Below are 19,124 nucleotides of genomic sequence, written 5' to 3' on the forward strand. Positions count from 1 at the left end.
CTAATTTACATCTATACTCTGTCCATCTGATCTGATTTCGGTGATGATTTTGGGTAAGCAGCCTGGGGGAAACTTCTCCACGGAGCTACAAAATACCCCGGAGAGGTTTATCTCTGACCATTCTCAACGTAGTTTAGAGCCTTTCTATTCGAACTGTGCCCCTTCTGGCGCCACTGTCAATGTGTGTTTTCCTGTACCTCCCTCAAATAGGAGTGACAAGTTGCTGCGGCCGAGATCTTTCAATTGTTAGATGCTGAAGCGTTGCCACAATGAATTATTTCACGGACTTCGCTGGGCTCTGTCTTGTTAGCCATTCTAAGTAGCCTACGATCTTCATTCGTCGAGACCAAATGACTGAATGACAAATTGGCAACACAGTTGAGAGCATTCACTTTTTTACCCTAAGCAAAGGGAGGATTTCCTCCGTCAGAGGGCGACGGGTGGTGGGGCCGAAGTATGTTTCGCATATTTTCCGAAGGCACATCTGAAATAGACAGGCTCTAGTATTTTGACACTTATAGTTTTACTTACTCTCTATTGAAAGCCTTTCTTTCCTGGAGAGAACTAAACTTACTACTGCTTCTATGCTTTCCGATCGAAGAGAATTCGAACCCTTCCATTACCCTTTCTGACTGGATGATTTCCATCATCCAGTACAGAGATGTCCAAACTAGGGATGCCCGGTCTTCGGGCTCCATCAGCTTTGAGCTCAGTAATTAAGGATGAATCCTGAGCACGAGCGAATTAGATTCCCATTGAGAATAGCGAGCCCTAGCGCGAGTCTTTGAGATTACAAGGTGAAACAATCGATGACATGTGGTAAATGGGTGGGGCTAAACAGACGCACTACAACGCGAACAGGTGACAGATACTTATTGCTCTCTGGCAACACCGCAGTCCTCTTATTTGCTAACTGCGTTGAAAGAGAGTTCGGAGCGCCGCCTTCAAACGTCAATAACGTTGTCCCATAGCATAGGAAGCGCGAGCCCCATTTCAGGATAAGCTCGAGGTTCGCATGAGAATCAATGCCAAAATTCCTCTATATCTGATTTCAGTATACAATTCGTGTAATTTCATCCGAGGTTGGAGTTCTTTTAGCAATTGCTGCGAACAATTCCCCAGAAAATTCATGTACAAGATTTTCTGTTACCAATGCGTTGTATTCTTGTAATTGGCTGTCGTTTGTTTAAAAATAGATTACGACGCCAAAAGATATACATTCGTCTCATATAGTTTCAGTGATTGTGTACGTGATGGCCGTTATCCAGAAGTATACAATCTGCAGTGAAGAAAGGGGAGAAGCTAGGTCTGTATTTGTGCTCGAAAATAGTTTCTTTCAACATTTAAACTAATTAATAACCAAAGTTTTGTGTGAAAACTGTAAATTATGTAAGAAGAAATATTTTAAGAAGCATCGTATTCAAGGATAATCCCTAGCATCACAAATAGTATGTTGAACAGTGGGAAACGGTAATCTAGTCCAGTGATATTCAACCTGGAGTACATGATGTCTTCTTAAGAGGCCTCATCCCGGCGAAATTAAAATATCGCTAATTTTACAGGAATTATGTGATATCTTCAAATAGATAAATGATAATTGAAATCTGGAACAAAAGAGCCCTAGACAATATTATTTTACATGACATACCGTTATCACAAGTCACCTAGTGGCTTTCCGTTTTCAGCCGTTGAGAAACGCGAAAATAAATGCCGATTTTCAAAATGGCTCGAAATCGAAAGCAGATAAGAGAGTCGTGATAACGGTATCCCATGGAAAATAATATTATCTAGGGCGCTCTTGTTCCACAGTTTGGTTACCTTTTATCTATTTGAAGATATCACATAATTACTGTAAAATTAGCGGTATTTTAATTTCGCCGGGATGAGGCCTCTTAAGGGTTGCGTAAAATTTAAAATATACTTCTTCTATTAAATTTGTAGAATAATTTTCCTGTTTGTAGCATGATGCACCGGAAATAGCTGTACCGTTGGAGTCATCGTAAGGCTGATATATATATATCTGGATTTGAATATCAAAAATCGGTATCGATAAATCATCGAAACTTGGGATTGATATATCAGAATATCAAATATATCGAAAACTACGGAATTATCAGTGTCAATAAATCAGTTATCGAAAAATATAAAAATGTGAAAACTCAAGGAATATCGGAAAGTATACAAATTATCAAAAATCGAATATTGAAAATACAGATAAAATCGAATAAAATGTACAAATATCGAAAAAATATACAAGTTTCGATTAAGTGCGATATCGAGAAATATAGAAATAATGATAAATTAGGAAATATCGATAAAATCGAATATTGGAACTGTAATATATTTTTTTAACATCAATATTTCCATAGACCCATAATTGAAAATATCGAACAGCTCTAAGTCCTGGAGCTCTCCTATGAAAATTTCATTAAATGCATAAAAGTACAGGTGCTTTTACTTTCATGTGTATATTTTATTACATGCGATAGTCAAAGTTGAGAAAAATTTCCTGAGTAATTATAAACATATTAATTATTACATTGCATACTTCATGATTAAGCTAAAGGTCAGAAACAAGTGTAGAGTATTGTGCTAAACTACAGCTTTTTTTTATTGTTGTTATTATTATGGTTTTCTTTTTGTAAGTAGTTATTTGCTTGTATAAAGTAAAGAGAAAAAGCCTTCAGCAAAATTCACAAATGAGGAATTAATTGATGACGATTATTATGCAGATATTATCAGTTATAAGTATGTATGTCCAATAATGATAATAATAATAATGTATTTAAAACACACACACACTCAATAAAAAAGGAAATACTACCGTCTTCCTTTGTGGTAGATGAGAAAAAATGGTCGTGTTACTTAATGTGTTACATTTATGAAAACATGCACGTTATTAGATGGAAATTGTGATTACTTATTTTCAGGCTTTTAATATAATTTGTTGCATTTTGTAGACAGTGTCCTACTTAATTTTGTGTTTCTTTTAACGTCTTGCTATTCTAGGGGGCACGGAGGAGCCGCGGTGACTCAGTGGTAGAGCGTTCACCTCTGGTGCGTGGGGTCCTTGGTTCGATCCCAGAACGCGCTAAGTGAGCTTTATGGTGGACAAACACCGTGTGCGTGGGTTTCCTCGAGGTTCTCCAGTTTCCTCCTACTTTTTCTTCATTCCACAATTTCATTCATTTCTCATCATCACTGTCTCCTTTAGCCTAGCCGGCATAATCATGGGACGTAAAACTTAAGGATTTCACTTTATTTCCAGGGAGCACGGTAGCTCAGTGCTAGAGCGCTCACCTCTGGTGCGAGCGATCTCACTTCGATCTTTGGCCGTACGAGTTTGTGGATAATATCGTGCCCTGTAAATTTCTTCGGGATCTTCCCGGTTCTTCCCACATTTTCATTCTACGAATTCCACCATTATCACTCTTTCACATAGTAAGTGTTGGACGTTAAACTAAAAATTTGATATAATTTCTTCTTATTGTTTCATTCTATCTAGTGGTGGGTAAGTTCGGCAACTTTTATGCTGAACAACATTACATTCAACGTGACCTTGTGTATCCTCTCTTTTATTTCGATTTGTTAGTACTGTTTGAGTTAGCTATTAGAGTAAATTTTGACATGTTAAACTCAATCATTTGCACTGCCCCTTCCTAACCAGTTACCTGAAGCTTTCTCTACCAAAGTGCACACTGTGCACGTGATTTTCAAGTTCAATCCTGATGGAGATGCTTGTGTCGGATACGAACCCCAGTAAAGTTCAGATCCTACTTAAGTTTTATGTTAGAAAGATCGCTTTTCATCAACAGATGGCACCACATATCCTCCTATCTTTCCAATCTATTTTGAAGGGGACCGTCAATGGAGTAACTTTCAAGAAATGAATATTCCAACTTTCTTCGAAAATAAGTTGAATTAATAATAGAGAATTATTTGTTCGCTTTTTGATTTTGTTTTATTCATTATTCATAACAATTTTACTCTTGAGACACGCTTCCAGCAACAAAACTCTCGCAACTTAGATTCTTAAATAATAGTTGTATTTAGTTTGTGATAAACAAAATAGTTTTAACATACACTTATTAAAATTATTAATAAATAATAATGTTATTTAAAAAGTAGTTCATAAGAAACCAAAATCATATGATACGTAACCAAATGCAGTCGAGATCGTTCCTTTAGTCGCTAGGCGTTGTTTTTTTGGCAACTATAATTTCTATGGATGGCAACACTGAAAATCTCTCGGGTTCATATTTTCTGATGTAGAATAACATTATCTATGATCGTGGTAAGTTGCATTTCATTCTCTACTTTCACTTATGAATAAACAAGGGGAAAATGGTAAATTGTGTATTATTTTTAGTAAGTCAGGCTCTTTAAGAGGCCTTATCATGGCCAAATTAAAATACCGCTAATTTTACAGTAATTATGTGATATCTTCAAATAGATAAAAGATAATCGAAAAGTGGAACAAAAGCACCCTAGACAATATTATTTTATATGAGATACCGTTATCATAACTCACTTATCGGCTTTCAATTTCCAGCCATTTTGAAAATCATTTATTTTCGCGTTTCTAAATGGCTGCAAATGAAATGCTATTAAGTGACTTGTGATAACAGTAGCTCATCCAAATAATATTGTCTAGGGCGATCTTGTTCCACATTTCTATTATCTTTTATCTATTTGAAGATATCACACAATTACTGTAAGCTTAGTGGTATTTTAATTTCGCGGTGATAAGTCCTCTTAAGCTGATGGAGAGAGGTATAAACTCACCTTTCAACCAACAGAAAATTTCGTGAGAGTACGGAGGTCTCAGAGATACTGTTTCGGTATATTGACAATAGCAATTTCATTTTTCTTAGCTTCAGGGGGAGGGGAGAACCTGCAACTCATGTTATTGTTTCAAGATACGCGAAAGACTCAGTTCAATCCCTACTTGTTCTGTACGATTGTATACGTTTTGTTTTGAAGATGGACGTACAGTTTTTGAACCACTCAAAAAAAAAAAAAAAAAGCTTTATTAGAAAACACACTGAGCAAATCAAATTGAACTTCAGCGCAGTTTTTTTTTTTTAATATTTTATATATATGGCCCTACAAGAATTTTTTTTTTTCCTTTCGCACAGATTATATATAATAATAATAATCCCGACGTCTTTCACCTTTCTTAGAATTACCAAGTTAAGACTGGAACAGCATAAAACAATATAGGAATGCCACAGAGGCAAGGCAGAGAGCGAACAAACGCTTTCTTGATACCTTTAGGAGCCTGTTATAAGACGCCTGCGTGCAATGGATTCATGGGAACTCTGCAGCGTACATATTTTTTTACACCACAACCTAGCAGTATTACTTGCTACTATATGTATATAAAGGTTAGCAGAAAAATGTGTGTAGACATGATGTTATATATTTATATGCAACTTCAATAAACATTTTTTCAAATTGATAACATACATACATACATATTTAATGTGTATTATATCCATATTCTGGAAGGTAACGAGGCAATAGAAGATTGGTAATTTTGTTTGTAATGGTAAATAAGTGATTTCTTTTTTTTTTATTTTGCCTTAATACTATATACATACACATACATATTTTTTTATTTTTTTAAGAGTGTTGTTCGTGTTTTTATGTTTTAGTTGTGTTTTATTATTTGTAAAACACGTATCGAGTGTGTATTGGTTTGATTTCCTCCAAGTTTTACATCCGATTGAGCATTTCCTTTTTTTCCCTCTCGAATGTTGAAAGTTACTAGTAAACTCGAGAGCAACACGTACAAGTTCGTCCGTTATTTATACTTCAATGAAATTTTGTTAATATCAACATATGTAAAAATGTAAGTATGCATATGTATTTGTTTTTTTTTCCTGAACTGTATTTTTTTACCATTCTGATTCTTTTCTAAAAGTATATATATAATTGTGTGTGTGTGTATGTATGTATGTATAAAGGAGGTTAAGAATGTTACGGAATTTATTTTTATTACCTTGTTTCTGTTTTTCGTTATTTATTTTGATTTTTTTTAATGTTGATCTGTGTGCATTTTTTTTTTTTTTTTTACGATTTGAAATTTTTTTTAAGTAATTTGTATACACACACATCCAATAAATGATAATGTTTTGTGACAAACTGTAGTTATAATGTTCCGCTTTATATCTATATCTATATCTATCTATCTATCTATCTATCTATCTATCTATCTATCTATATATATATATATATATATATATATATATATATATATATATATATATATATATATATATATATATATATATATATATATATATATATATATAATATTATTGTTGCTGGAAGCTTTAGTGAAGTTGAAGTTGAAATAGATAAAATTGACCATTTTTTTTCAAACAAAATTCTGAAACATACGTAAGACCTCTCCCATTTTGTTTTTTAAAGTTACCGTAACTAAACGTACATTATCTTATTACACATTCACGTAACTGAAGTCCGGCTCAAACCTCTTGATGTCTGTGGAAAACCAATGGTGTACAGGTGCGACCTTTTCGGATTTCGCTTCCTTTCGTGTACAGGCATAACGTGAAACGTGCAACATTAACACGAGAAATTAAGATACTGAAAGACAAATTCTTCGTACAAATTTATTAACGCTATGGTGGCATACATATTATAGGGACGTGCCTTTGAAATTGATCTCTCGTAATCCTATTAGACAAGTCGTCCAACTTGCATTGGATATTGTGAAAAGGACATGCCGTAAACGTCAGGAGGTTTGAGCCGGACTGCAGTTCAAGTTACGTATTGGAAATTACCCATGTACTACCCATGGATCAAGCTTTTTGACGTTACAGTAATGATATTATATAAAGTATAAAACAATATTGATTTTATGTACGCAACTGGAGGTACGTAATTAGTTTTAGGTTAGTAAACAATGTTTAATACATACGCCTGGTGGTCCTCCCCTAAATGGGTCTCCCCCTACCAAATGTGGTTTGCCTGTTATAGCTTTTTAATATGTGAAAACCATTGCCGCTGGAAAAGTTATGGGCCTTCCCTAAAACAATGTGCTGTGTACATCACTGACTTACGTCACTTGTCGTTTTTTGATCATGCTCATTTATATCGGGAATTATTTTTTTTTTCTATTTCGTTCAAAATTAACGGGAATTTTAAAGATTTTATTTCACAGATTTCTTCTCCAAGATTGATTAATTGTTCTTTATATCTTCATATACTCTATGTCCTTTAATAGAGTAGAGTGGGGTAGAAGTGTACAATACCATTATTTTTCTGTTGAAGTGAGGATAGTAACACTGAGTTATTCTAGTCATGGTAGATTTGCTATATTACATAGTTACAGATTGCTTCAGCAAGTAGTGTGGACGCCATAAGGAAGGTTTCATTTCTCGGCGTAATGTTTTCATTTTTTTAAAAAAAAAATTGTACTTCATAAGATGTGAACAGTTGACAAGGTGTTTCTGGTTCTTTTTCCAATTAGGAAAGAACATTCAGAAACTAAGTGTACCAATTTGCCCCACTCTACTCTGCTATATGTAAATATTACCTAAATTAAGTTGGATTATCTATATATTAATTGCTAGGTTTGTGTTTGTGATCGAGAAAAGTTTATATGTTTGTGGCCAGTTCTTTTCACAATAATATCTCGGAACCCACAGTTTCTAGAAAGATGTCGCTTTCACTGAACGATTGCAAATTTTGTGTATATTGTTCCGTTTTAATTGAATATTTAAAAAATGGCCGTTATTTCTTTATTATATTTTTTTAGGGATACATTGGGGGTATTGAAATTTTAAAAAGTAAAGCATCATATCCTATGAGTTATACATTCCAACACCACCATTTGTATACGGTGTTAGTATATCCCTCCGGCGTTTTTTTCATGATCAAATGATAATGAAAAGTGAAGGATAACCATTTTCTCCAGTCTAAGATGAATCTTCATTGTTTGGAGGTTTTGCCCAATGAACACCATATACATCGCTGACTAATTGTGTGTATAATGTATTTGCTTATTATAATCTGCATACAAGAAGAAAGAAAACACTGATCATACATAAATTAAAGACGTCAACCGGACGTAGGCTCAAATCTTGTAAATGGTGCGAGATATTGAAAAAAATCTCATCCCCCTTGCCGATTTTTATCAGAACATCCTTTACTTGTGTTTGTAAAAGGACATGTACAGATGTTGTGAGGAATGACAAGGAGATTCATGCTCATATGTGAATGATGCTCTGTGTAGAGAGCGCAGGTTCAGCTAGTTAAATATAAAATTTTACATACAACAGCTAATTTTTAACAATATGGGTAAATACAACAATTACTTAATATTCAAACCAGAAAATGTATGTTAAAAAAATCATTTGGGATAGTTTAAAACCGAACTGATTAATAGTTAAAGCAAGAAAGTTGCGAGGTAGAAATGTATTAATTAATTTTGGATTGTTGGAAATAACATAGTATTATTAGTGAGTCTTAGAAATAAAATATTCTTAGTAAGTCTTATAAATAAGATAATATTATTAGTGAGTCTTGGAAGTAACATAATATAGGTCTACTACTATTAGGGGTCTTGGAAATAACATGTAGTGAGTCTTGGAAATAACATAATACTATTGGTGAGTCTTGGAAATTAACATAATACTATTAGTGAGTCTTGGAAATAACATGTATGCCTTCCGAATATTCCTCTTTCGAACGAAGTAATTATTTCAATAAAATTTTCAAATAAAGAATCATATTTCGACAGCAAATAAAACTGAATCATTATTGAAGTACATTCAATTAATATTTTAACGCCCGCCATCTTAAATTGTAGTGTAAAGGCCAAGAGGTGATTTCCTTTTTAATACGCAATAATACTGTACCTTTGTATTATTTACAGAGATAAATAACACTCGCAAAACAAATTATGAAATAAATTTGAAAAGATTACAATCTTTGAACGAGGAAGAAGCGTACATAATAATAATTCTTTCTAGTTATATAGGGACTATTATTTTGCGCTTTCGTGATGATGAGCAAAGTAACCTGGCAACACTAACTTAACAACTTGTAAAACCGTTGTATCGCATGTTTTGTATCATAGTCAACATATCAACTTGAATGAAAACGCTAATAATGACTTTTTTCAGGGTTTGGGGGGATGAAGAGGGAAGCTATAACATAGTATAAAATATGCATGCGGGTTTAGTACAGAATGAATCTTGTTTTGTGTATGCTAAAAAAGCACTGATGCCGCCAAGTAAATAAGGCAAAGGGGAAAATATAAATATTCCGAGTTTGCTGCAACACGTAATAACTAGTGCGAAAATTACCCTGTAGATGTAGTTACTGTGTTGTTTTGAAAAAAAAAAGTGGGTATGAGGAGGCACTCTCTCTTTAACAGACATCATTGGTTCTGTTCATGCAAGGTTCTAATTTGCTACACGAGTAACTGTATGTATACACTCTACGCCCCCTTTTATTTATGCTTGTAGACAGACAGACAATAGGGAAATTGCATTTATAAAGAAAGAAAGAAAACTAATTCTCCCCCGAAACACCAGTGGCGGATGGTGACTGATAATATAATGAGGGACACACGGAATGGTAAGGTAGTAATGGGACACCTGACGCGAAAATTAACAAAAGCAATACATAGACATGTTATCTTTTGTTACTTATGAAGTGTTTTCTTTTTTATCTAAAGATTGAGGGACGAAAATGGAAAGTAAATTCCAATGAAACTATTGATTTCGCACTAATATACTCAGTCCATCTATGTCCTTTCTTCTTCCTGTGATGCATGTTTAATTGTCATTGAGTTCACAGGGAAAGAAAGAAGAAAAATATAGTAGATATAATTCAGGACAGAGAGAACAAAGAACTTTTATGTTGCTTGCTAGTAGCAAAGCGTAATGGTGACAGAGCACTAGCATTCAGTTATAATAAACATGGGTGTGAATATATATATATATATATATATATATATATATATATATATATATATATATATATATATATATAGTTGTATGTGTATGTTTCTTTCTTTCTATGGTATTTATGTATGACTTAATTGCGTGCTTTGGCGCTATTTCCGTGTGTTTTTCGCGAAAATATTAATCCCATAGGTATACGTCAAGAAAATATGCCTATTCTTTTAAAAAGATATTATGATGTATTATGTTTGTTTGCGTATTTTCGTTTTAATATTGATTATTGGGATCACTTGCGAGTAGGACGCCATATTCATCCAATGGCGTAACACTAAAGACTTGCAGGTCCCTGGCAAACGTTTACGATGGCGTTCTCTTTTGGTTTCTATAACCGATAGTTGACATTTTTACAATGTGTACTTCTATGTGTGCATTTTTGAGTTAACGTTTTCATAATTATGATACTATATAACATTATTCATACCTTGATTAAACTTACTTCCTTCTTGCTTTCACTTCGGCGAAGTTGTCTATTACAGTTCTTCTAAGCCTCTTTTCTAGCCAAGAACTTAGTTGCTCAATGCAAAGGAGTGCTGATCCTTCTTAACTAAAGGTGCTCCTCAAATAGTATTTTATTATTTTAAATTCAGGAGATGAACGCCTAGATCTTACAAGTGTGATAGGAATGATCAGAAACAACATTCAAAGCTGTACAGACTTGGCAAAGCGTTGGATGAAAGGAAGTGAATTTTTCAGTGTAAGAAATAAAGCTAGTTGTTGTCACTAAAGTGATCCCATTACTAACTGCCCACCACACAGTTAGCGAAAGAAGCTTTCACTATCCCTTAATCGCCCGCCTTGAGAAATTTCATCGTAGCGATGTTGCACTTTCTTTTGTCGAGTATGCAGAAATTGAGGCTGAAAGGACCAGCTATCTGCTATTATTTTTGCCTTCTCCTTTGGTTCTTTAAATTTATTTCGACAATTTTTTTCAACTCTTCAAGGCACCTCTTTAAACCTTATACTTCTTTTGATAAATCCATGATTTTTAAATGATTACCTGCAATATTTTTGCGTTGGAAAACCATGAAGTAAACAAAGTAATACATTCTCAATATGTTTTTTTCAGTGTTTCAGCTGATTGAGAGTTTTTTTTCTTCAGACTTGGAACTTGGGGAAGAAAATTATATTACAAAGAATCTTTTGAATGTCTTGAATCCTCACGTTTAAGGCAAAAACTGCGTCATACTTTCCGGCCTATCTTCATGGATTAACTTTCATTAGAGTTACATTTTGGCCATCTGTGCTAGACGAAAGACTGGTGTGTGGTGCGAGCGGTCCCAGGTTCGATTCCCGGTGGGAACTCTCGGTCGACAAAGTACAAGAGCTTTTTCAGACCAGGCTTCCTGAGTGAGGTTTTCCTGGATCTCCTCATTCACACCAGACAAATGCCATAATGGTACCTAACATACAAATCCCAGGCCGCTTCCTTCCTTCCCCCCTTTTTTTCGGATAGTGTGATCGCCGAGGGATGTCATCCCTCATACTTGATGGGCTAATATAGTCATAGATGCCGAATGCCCAGTGATGTAATTCCTAATCCTAATCCGAAGACTGCTGTATATATTTCAGTGCATAATATTGTGTCCAAAAATCATACAAATGTTTTGCTGTATTAATACTAATACCAATAATAATAATAATAATGATAATAATCATCTTATTTCTTCAATTTCTTCCACTGCGTCATTCACTACAAGATTTGATTATGTCTCACTTATTCACAAGACAGATACATTCCGTAGTAACCACAACGGAGTTCTTGTGTATGTTTTGTTTTTTTACTCAAATATTCTTCTTTTCCACACTTAACTGCAAGGGGGAAAAATCGTATATCTGTAGCTAATATTGAAATTTAGTGGATTAACATGAATTACTATATCTAATTATAGCCACAAATATTAATATTAATGTCCAATCTTATGTGTGTCTTGCTACTTATTTAATATAGTAAATTATATATAATTAATATGTCACAACGCTTTTTTTTTTTTTTAAAAGGATGAAACTAATGTCACATTTTGTTGGTCTTTTCACAGCTGTTAGTGGCGGGCCAACCGACGACCACGCCGGCTACTGCTGGAGGGACAACAGCCACCTCATGTTGTGAGAACGGCCGACCTATCATGACGGATCCCGTTTCCGGGCAGACTGTCTGCTCTTGTCAATACGACTCAGCCCGGTTAGCTCTCTCGTCGTACCCACGCCTTTCGACATCCGGTGTCGGGTTGGGGGGTGGGGTTTACGGAACCCCGTATCCTTCCACCGACCAAAACCCTTATCCAAGCATCGGCGTTGATAGTTCGGCATTCTACTCGCCGTTGGTAAGTAAAATTGTATTATCATTTATTATTTAAATATTATTCATTAATTCAGTTTTTCCAGGCAGCTTTTGCAACTAATTGTATTTATTTATTTATTTAACTATCAGTAGCGTACGCTAAATTTCAGGAGAGATATGAGCAACGATCCTGGGGCTTTGGGAGAGGTTAACAAATTTTTGCTTGACCCCCTATGTTCAGAACTGAGCGTTCTTCTCAATAAAAACTAACGCCAGTAAGTAAATGAAGAGGCAGCAACATAAAAACTAATACTTTTTCTCCCTAGCAGGGGTGAGTGTGTGTGTGTGTGTGTGGGTGAAAAACATGACACCAAGAAAGCAGCGGTAGCTACGTTTGTTGTGTTAATATCGCATTAATCCACATATAATAATGTTCATCTAACAAGTTTGTTTGTATTTTTTGAATTCATATTATCTTGTGTGTTATGAAATGCAAATATATTGAACAGTCTCAAAGGAACGTCGAAGAATTATTAAGAAACCAGCGCCTACACAAGGATTACATCGACCACCCTAGTTTCTGATTATCTTTCGAGTTCTGACAAGAGAAGAGCACATATCGGAATGCCCCTCAACGTTATTCATAAATCGGCACCACTGGGGGGTCGATTTGGGGGCTGAGAGTGTTAAAACCCTTAAAAAAATGGAAAAAAAACTTTGTGTATGCCATTGCTGAGAATATTAATAATAAGGTGGAAAAAAATATTTTTGAGAACAAGATTGACAATATCTGTATATTTGTCAGTATCATTCCGTCTGTCCAGTATATTAGGCTGCCTGGAGAATTGAGAGAATTGAGAAAATGTTGAAAAATCTAATAAGGATTTCCAGCTGTGGGGTTCAAAACTTCGACATCTCAATTACGAAGCATGCACGTTAATTATTTACAATCTGTTGCTTGAATTACTAATTGCCAATAAGTCATCCTGTCTGAAGTTCTAGTTTTTTCTGTCTTTTCTATCCTACTAAGAGGACACCTGGAAGATAGTTAAAATGTGTATCATAATCGTCTACGTTCCAACATGAATAAATAGGCACTGAAATAAATAAATAAATAAATAAATAAATAAATAAAAAAACTCTAATTTGCGGCTATGAATAGTTCTTGCAAGAAAACTCTCTACAAAGCTGACATTGAGTTGCACTGATGACTAGTAAGTTGTTCTCGGCAGTGACTCTGATTTCTGCATAACTTTGGCGACATTCAGTTTTGTTAAGTATCATCTAACGAGAAATCAAGATTTTAATATAAATTCTTCGGCCCAAGCAAACTTCAGCGGAAGGGGTAAATACCACAGGATCGGCACCCATAGATCTCTGGTTCGATTTTCAAATATAATTCGTATGCCACGTGGGCCGTGTCATTTGAAGGTCCTGAAAACGGATTTTAGGCTTATCGCTAAAAAAAAAAAAAAAAAAAAAAAAAAAAAAAAAAAAAAAAAGTGTTCCGGGAGGGGGGGCACACGTAGTATTCCGGGGAGGCACTACTTGTACTATTTTATTTATTACTATATTATAGACGTATTATTTTGGTCTCGTCCGGGGGGCACTCTCCGAGCTCCGGGGGGCAGTGTCCCCCCAAAAAAAATATCATCTGAAAGAAACATTGGTTGCTTTCTAGTATTTAGAAAACTAGTGACACTTAATGTAAATACATTACATTATACACTGTAATAGGTCGGGATATACCATTCAGCAGTTGAGTTGAATGATGTGTGGTCAGCAGGTGAGGTGGTGTCACAGTTATTGTTCTTTTTTCTTTCTCCCGATACTCTGAATTCAAAGTTTCATCGTGAACTAATTTTCCTCGGTTGGTTGGTTGTCACGAAGAATTCACTGAGACTCGAACACAAGAAGTTTGTTCACGCAGAAAATTCTAACCGTTCAGCTACACGATGACACACGTCGTTAACAGTGGCAATTACCTCTGCTTGCGAAAGGTCCCTCGTTCTGTCTCAGGACATGTGAGTTTCTGGTGGTCAACATCGTGTCCGTGAATTTTCTTGATGCTCTTACACTTTCTCCCACGTTCTTATGTCTTCAATGTTTTAATAATAAACCAGATTTTATTCGCCGACCAAATTTTTATCATATTTTCTATAGTTTTTTTTTAAATGACAACGATATATATTATATGTCAAAATTGGGCGAGCTCATAGATTGCGCCTTCCCTGCAGCTAGTAATTGCCTGGTATATAGATTAATTTCTTTAAATTATTATTATTAATTCTTATTAAAGGATTATATGATGGTAATTTCAGACATAGCCACGTTGTAATCTCCATTGAGCTCTGGACAGGGGTGGATCCAGGACACACTTCTGGAGGGGCGGTGGGTTGTAATACTGCTACTTAAAGCTACTTTTAAGAACTCTAAACTCTGCGATGGGTTTTATTTATATATACTAAAATAAGAAAGTGGGGGGAATCGCCCCCTGGATCCGCCACTGGCTCTGGATAACAGGAGTATTGTTATTTTATCAGCCAAACCCCTTGCGAGGGTTTAGCCCTCTGTCCAGTAACGACGATAGAGGAGATAGAGGCGGCTGGGGCCTCCGGTTGCATCGACCGCCCCTGCCGTGACTGCCCCCCAGAGATGATGTGTTATAATAGAAGCCAAGCAGTGACGCACTCATGGGGATGGTTCACTGGGTCTGGACCCCCCCCCCCCCCGAGAAATAATAAAACTCCGTAACGTAACATCCATTTGAACGCTTTCTCGTTAAAACTCTAGAATACTTGTTTAACAGGGAAATGATTGATGTAAGATAAAAATTTGATTTTAGATTTTATTTGCACTGTTTCTCTTATTAATAAAGTCTAGTTCTATCGTTTTTCTCTGAAGCTGGAAGTATTTTATAATTACTTATCGTCTTTTCGAGTGCTGGCTTGTAAGGTTGAACCCCTTCCAACCAGAAAGCTTAAAACCCTCCAACAAAAATTTCTGGGTGCGCGCTTGAGGCCAAGTGAAAAAAAAGCTGCCCTCCAAATCAGGGACGTACGCAGGAATTTATTTCGGGAGGGGTCTGAAGCGTTTCGGAGGGGTCAAAATACAATTTAAGGCTAAATTATATGAAAATTTCTAAAATTGCCCCTAAAAGTAGACTACATTTACAAAAAAGTCGGGATTTCGGGTGGGTCCGGACCCCCATGACCCACCCCGTGCGTACGCCCCTACCCCAAATGTCTTTGTCCTTCGGCTTGCCTCTCAAAAAGTTGAAAGCTCGTCGTTACTGTCTTTTATCATTTTAAAGTATGGACGGTTTCTAGGTACTGTAATTCGGCATCATATGAGTAGGAATATACTATTTGAGAATTCATCTGGACATTGGACCCGTGTTCTTCTGGTATAATTTGAATAACAAAATATAGACACATGAAGTAAAACTTAGTATAAATAAGGAAAGAATGAAACAAATAAAAAAAATATCAAAATTAGCAAACAGAAACCAGTTATACAGCCATCTAAGTATGTATACGACAGTAAATACAAGCAGTTCATTAATGTCGGCCTGTTGAGTTAATAACTATTGACGTTAATTACTCCGTTCAAGACATTAGCTTCCATCTATCGGAAGGATGCAGCCAGCCACACGAGTAATTTATTTATTAACTTTCTATTAAAAGCGAAAATTTAGCGAAAAAAAAAGTAAGTAAAAAAAATGTTAGTGTAATAATGTATTTAGTATAATGTGAAACGGAAGTTGTCAAACAGGTGAAAATTATCTTTTATAAAATTAGTTGAATATACGTATTTAGAGATGTCATTAGTTATTTAATTATTTTGGTATTTTGGTAGTACTCGTATAAAATAAGACTGCTTTTTAATCAGGCTCGGATCCGCTGAGGAAGGGCGTTAAGCCCTTGGAAAAGTTGGAATGGTTCAAGCAGTGGCGTATTTAGAATTTTGTTTCGGGGGGGATATGCACATTCTCCTGACTGGGTGTATATACTTGAATATACTGGGTCTATGTAGGTATAGAGTTATTACATATACCATGTATAAATTTATCTATTTCAGGGGGGCTTGAGCCCGATAGCCACCCCCTAAATACGCCACTGGGTTCAAGTAATGTGACAAAAGTTTTGAAATGAAATGAATTGTTTCCTGTAATTGTGTCTTGTCATGTAGTTCTAAAGAAGACGGGTGATTAACTTTTTCAGTGTCGAATATAATAGTAACAGTGACACATATAATAATAACAGTGATGCATATAACAATAACAGTGATGTATTTCTATAATCTTAAGTAACGCAGATAATGCTAACAGTGACGCATATAATAAAAACAACGACACATATTTTAACAGTGACACACACAATAAAACTGTGACACATATTTATCAGTGACACATAATACTAACACCAACACATATATTAAAAACAGTGACACATTCTTACAGTGATACATATACTAAGTGACACATATAATCCTAAGGGTGACGCGACGTATATACTAACAGTGACGCATATAGTAAAAACTGACACATATTCTAACAGTGACATATAATACTAACAGTGACGCATATAATAAAAACAGTGACACATTCTAACAGCGACGCATAAAATACTAACAGTGACGCATATAATTAAAACAGTGACACATTCTAACAGTGATGCATATCATTAAAAACAGTGACATTCTAACAGTGACGCATATAATAAAAACTTACATATTCTAACAGTGACGCATATAATAAAAACTTACATATTCTAACAGTGACATATAATAAAACTGTCACATATTCTAACTGACACATATAGTAAAAATTGTGACACATATTCTAACAGTGACACATAATACTAATAATGACGCATATAATGAAAACAGTGGCACATATAATACTAACAGTGACGCATATGATGCTAACAGTGACACATATAATACTAACAGTGACGCATATGATCCTAACGGTGACACATAATTCTAAGAGTGACGCATACAGCGCTAACAGTGACTGATATAATGTTAACAGCATGGACGCATATAATATTATCATGGATGCATATACTACTTGTAATACCAACATAATTTGTTTGGGGCGGCGATAGCTAGGTTGTAGAGCGTTCATATCTGGTTCATAGGGTCCCTTTTCGATTCCATTTCGCATTACGTAGGCTTTATTGTGGACAAATACAGTGTGCTTGAGTTTTCTCGGAGTTGTCCTGTGTCCTCCCACTTTTTTTCAATCTACGATTTCATACATTGTCATCGCCACCGTTTCCTTAATCCTTGGTGCATGATTGTGAGACGTTAACCTCAAGGATAAACACTTCATTGTATAGAAAATTACTATAGCAACATTTAAGTAAATAACCTCAGAAAAAAAGGAAATTTTACGTGTAGATGGAGAGATTTGTCTTGTTATTTTCCATGTTCACATATACATATGCTCTCTATTATTATATAAAAAATTACTTTTCAAAATGCTCTTTTTAAAAATATTTATTTCAGTTTTATCAAAACAAATAATCTAATTTAAAAGGAAAGAAAAGCTTAGTTAAGGGGGGAGGGAGTGGGAGAAAGGACATGTTTGATATAAACAAAATGTGCTTTCATCAGTACAGAATTACCAATCTTGTGCACGCATACCCATAACATAACACGTGTTCATAATAAACTTCACTCAGAAGAAACATTCAGGCGTTATAACTAGTATATATACGTACATATATATATATGAGCATACACACAGCCAATTACGGAAATCTAGGCCTGATGCTTTGCGTGTCAGTGCCCCGGGCATATCGACATCTTCACGTCAGACGAAAGGAAATTCATAGACAAGAAAAAATGAAGTGAATCAGTCCATTTAGGATCAAAATTCATCATGAACAATGGTTGTTTATGTATATCTAAAGTTGATATGTCATAATTACAGGATTTATTGTATATAAATTTTGATGTTGAATTCACACTTGTTTATAAGGGAATTGATTTACCAAAAACTCCTTTATACAGAGTGGCCCAAAAGTAGGTATACACCCCTGCATTAATTAAGTATAACATTCTAGTTTATGGGTTTATTTGATTCGGCTGTTCCGAGCGTAAGATAGAAGTAAAAATACATTAAGAACAAATAATAAAGAAACTAAGTCTACCTGTAGGATAACAATAAGTAATTTCGTAAAATGCAATAAGCTGATCAGTGCGGTACTGTGTATCTACTTTTGGGCCACCCTGTACAGTATGTTTACTCTGTCCATGTTTCCAGGAGAGACAAACTCTTCCACTTTCTTCATTCTACCGTTAGTCTACACGTCATAACGTGTGACGTAAAACTAATAAGATTTCATTTCATTTTAAAGATCATATCCAGCTGGAATAAAATTACGTACTTGAGGGCGAAATCTCATGCGTAGTTTTCGAGAAACACCGAAATACACTCTTTTAATATCATTAAAAAGTTGATCGTTTGTTGTCAGTGAAATCGATAGTTTTTATTGTGCTGGAACAAAGGATTTGTTTACCGCACTGTACATGTAAAAAAAAATACACTTAAGTATCCGATTGTATCTATTGTTGTAGGTCTTATCAGTAGTACAATACTGCTAACAGTGACACATGTACTGCTTATAGTGATTTATATATTCTGCTAACAGAGACATAACTACTAACAGTGGCACTTACACTGCTAACAGTTATTTGTATGGTAACAGTGACACATATTCTGCTAACAGTGACATATATGCTGCTAACAGTGACATATATGCTGCTAACAGAGACATCTATGCTATCAGTGACATATACTGCTAACAATTTATATGCTAACAGTGACGCATATA

At 35.0% G+C, this 19,124-nt stretch overlaps 1 protein-coding gene across 2 annotated transcripts in view; it reads left to right on the top strand.

Annotated features, from left to right (window-relative positions):
* Positions 1-19,124, top strand: part of LOC145690033 (homeobox protein caupolican-like) — a 212,047-nt gene that overhangs the window by 40,668 nt on the left and 152,255 nt on the right. For both annotated transcript variants that reach the window (XM_081764531.1, XM_081764532.1), the window contains exon 2: positions 12,038-12,322. In XM_081764531.1, the coding sequence (XP_081620657.1) occupies positions 12,038-12,322 (285 nt within the window). The remainder of the gene's footprint in view (positions 1-12,037; positions 12,323-19,124) is intronic.

Source organism: Thermobia domestica, chromosome 7 (genome assembly GCF_964235325.1).
Source record: "Thermobia domestica chromosome 7, izTheDome1.hap1.1, whole genome shotgun sequence".
NCBI lineage: Eukaryota > Metazoa > Arthropoda > Insecta > Zygentoma > Lepismatidae > Thermobia > Thermobia domestica.